We start from the raw sequence: 3,551 nt of genomic DNA on the forward strand, positions 1-3,551 counted from the left end.
ATCTAATCTAATCTAATCGAACACAAGCGCAGCCAGTCCGAAGAAAGCATCCTGGAAGAACTTAAGGAAATATATCTCATGAAAACATATTTTAAACTGAATTTTAATACAAATCAGCAAAAAACAAATAAACGTTTATTACATATTTTTGGCCTCTTTTGCATTTAATGAATTTATTTTCCTTCAAATACAATACTGCTCAAACCAAATAAGTACAGTAACAAAAAATGAAGGCGGCTCTCACTGACAGTTCGCAAGTGGATGACACTGACAACTAGGTGTACATATTCTTCTCCGCCCGACTAAAAAAAAAAAAACTGGTTTATTTTTTTTCTCCGTGCACAATCATCTTGTGAAAGGACCCTTCAGAATCGATTGCTGCAGAAATTTGTACGCTTGTTTGCAAAAATCTGCAGAGGAACTGTCAAGTTTGCATTGTTTACTTCCAGAAATTTCAAGCGGCTGAGTGGATTGTGATTTTTTTGGGAGAATTTTTATCAAAAATCTACATCTTTTGTGTTTTTAGAGGTTTGTAAATCGTGACAAAAAGTTTATAAAAGGTGTAATTATCAATTTTTATTGATATTCGACAGAAATTTAACTGTTTGTTAGTGATATCGATCAACCTCCCTCAAAGGTTTGCAAACGTTTGCTCTTGTTCTCGATCGGCGCAATTCAACTTTCCTCTTGTCTTCCAGCTCAAACAACCATGTCCGGCGTTCGGAAGCGCCGCTCGCGGTCCCGCGAACGCATGGACCTGGACAGAGACCGTGGATTCCCGCGTGATCGTCCACAGCAGCGCGATCGCAACTACGGCAACGACCGGGACTTGGACCAGCGGGACAACCGAGGCCGAGGCCACCGCAGTCCTCCACCGATGAGGGGAGATCGCGGGGACCGTGGCCAGGATTTGGGCGGCAGGAAGCGATCACGGTCGCGGGAACGCGAACGGGATGATAAGCGGAAGAGAGACGAGCGCAAGTCCGAGGCAGATCCGGATGTGGAGGAGGTTAAGGCGGAGGTGAAACCGACGGTGGGTGGTTCGAAGAAGGAACCACTTTCGCTGGAGGAACTGCTGGCGAAGAAGAAGGCGGAGGAGGAGGCTCGGAGCAAGCCGAAGTTTATCACGAAGGAGCAACGGGCGGCGGAAGCGCTGAAGAGACGGCAGGAGGAAGTGGCCGCGATGAAGGCGGCGCAGGCCTCGAATGTGCCCAAATTTGGGGACGTTCCGGTGACGGCGCTGTTAAATCGGGAGAAGCGAGATCCGCTGGAGAAGTACGACCGGAGGGAGAGGGAGCGGGAGCGTGAACGGGAGAGAATGGAGAGGATTCGGAACCGTGAACGTGAGGGCAAAGGGAAGGATGGGGAGGGGGATGATAAGGGTGGGAGGGGAGCGGTGGTTGAGGAGAATCCAGTTAAGGATAAGGAGAAGGAAACGGAAGCGATTCGAGAGCGGTATTTGGGAATAATCAAGAAGAAGCGACGCGTGCGAAGGTTGAACGACCGGAAGTTTGTGTTTGATTGGGACGCGGCAGAGGACACTTCGGTGGATTACAACAATCTGTACAAGGAGCGACACCACGTGCAGTTCTTTGGCCGCGGGAACATTGCCGGGATTGACATCAAAGAGCAGAAGCGAAAGCAGAGCAAGTTTTACGGAGATTTGTTGGAGAAGCGGCGAACCGACGCCGAGAAGGAGCAGGAGAAGGTCCGGTTGAAGAAGGTCAAGAAGAAGGAGGACAAACAAAAGTGGGACGACCGGCACTGGTCGGAGAAGGAAGTGGACGAGATGACGGAACGTGATTGGCGTATTTTCCGAGAGGATTACAACGTAACAATTAAGGGTGGTAAGATTCCGAACCCGATCCGTAGCTGGAAGGAGTCCGGCTTTCCGAAGGAGGTGCTGGAGATCATCGACAAGGTCGGCTACAAGGAACCGACTCCGATTCAGCGGCAGGCCATTCCGATTGGACTGCAGAATCGTGACATTATCGGTATTGCGGAAACCGGTTCTGGTAAGACTTTGGCCTTCCTTATCCCGCTGCTGAACTGGATCCAGGGTCTTCCGAAGATTGAACGGCAGGAAACGGCGGACCAAGGTCCGTACGCGATCATTCTGGCTCCAACACGTGAGTTGGCCCAACAAATCGAAGAAGAAACGCAGAAATTCGGTCAACCGCTCGGCATCCGAACCGTCGTCGTCGTGGGTGGTTTGTCCCGTGAAGAGCAAGGCTTCCGTCTACGGTTGGGTTGTGAAATCGTCATCGCCACTCCGGGTCGTCTGATTGACGTGCTCGAGAATCGCTACCTGGTCCTGAATCAGTGCACGTACATCGTCATGGACGAGGCCGATCGTATGATTGACATGGGCTTCGAACCGGACGTCCAAAAGATCCTCGAGTACATGCCCGTGACGAACCTCAAGCCGGACACGGAAGAAGCCGAGGACGCCACCAAACTGATGGAGAACTTCAACACGAAGAAAAAGTACCGCCAAACGGTCATGTTCACGGCTACGATGCCTCCCGCCGTCGAACGCCTCGCTCGAACGTATCTCCGACGCCCGGCCACCGTTTACATCGGTTCCGTCGGCAAACCAACCGAACGAACCGAACAAATCGTCCACATCGTCACCGAAAACGAAAAACGCAAGAAGCTCATGGAGATCCTGTCCCGCGGCGTCGAACCCCCGTGCATCATCTTCGTCAACCAGAAGAAGGGCGCCGACGTCCTCGCCAAGGGTCTCGAGAAGCTCGGCTACAACGCGTGCACACTCCACGGCGGCAAAGGTCAAGAACAGCGCGAGTACGCCCTGGCTTCGCTCAAGAACGGCTCCAAAGACATCCTGGTCGCCACCGACGTCGCCGGTCGTGGTATCGACATCAAGGACGTCTCGCTCGTCATCAACTACGACATGGCCAAAACGATCGAGGATTACACGCATCGTATTGGTCGTACGGGACGTGCCGGCAAGACCGGTTGCGCCATCTCGTTCTGCACCAAGGACGACAGCCATCTGTTCTACGACCTCAAGCAGATTATTGTGGCGAGTCCGGTGTCGTCGTGTCCGCCCGAGCTGATGAACCACCCGGACGCGCAGCACAAGCCGGGAACGGTCGTGACGAAGAAGCGAAGGGAGGAGAAGATTTTCGCTTAGAGGGATGGAACGGATTGGTGGAAATAAATGTGTTTAATTCGATGAAACGTGGTTTTGTTATTCATATCACATTCCTTGCTTATTTGCTAGTTAGTAACAATCCAAAACCTGGAAATGCGAAACAATCCACGTTATATTAGGAAGAAATCGCAATTCCAATTTGTCGATTTTCACTATTTAATCAGCTTTTTTCAAAACTATTGATGTATAGCTGATTCAGAGAAAAATGTCCGCACTTTGAGAACACGCAGAAAAATCAGGCCTGTTTGAATCAACAAAAACTTTTTTTGATTCAGCTAAACGATTTTTTGTTGAAGTAAGTCTCAAATCCAATTATATCTCTAAATTTTGAGTTGAACTGTGTAACTCACTGGATTTTGTCAAACCGTTTCGG

General features: G+C 50.2%; 1 protein-coding gene across 1 annotated transcript; it reads left to right on the forward strand.

Annotated features, from left to right (window-relative positions):
* The first annotated feature begins 435 nt into the window (after positions 1-435).
* LOC120413103 (probable ATP-dependent RNA helicase DDX23) lies at positions 436-3,204 on the forward strand. Its single transcript, XM_052708130.1, has 3 exons — positions 436-528; positions 594-637; positions 699-3,204. The coding sequence occupies exon 3, from the start codon at positions 710-712 to the stop codon at positions 3,155-3,157; it is 2,448 nt and encodes an 815-aa protein (XP_052564090.1). The 5' UTR covers positions 436-528; positions 594-637; positions 699-709; the 3' UTR covers positions 3,158-3,204.
* Positions 3,205-3,551: the final 347 nt, after the last annotated feature.

Source organism: Culex pipiens, chromosome 2 (assembly GCF_016801865.2).
Source record: "Culex pipiens pallens isolate TS chromosome 2, TS_CPP_V2, whole genome shotgun sequence".
Taxonomy (NCBI): Eukaryota; Metazoa; Arthropoda; class Insecta; order Diptera; family Culicidae; genus Culex; species Culex pipiens.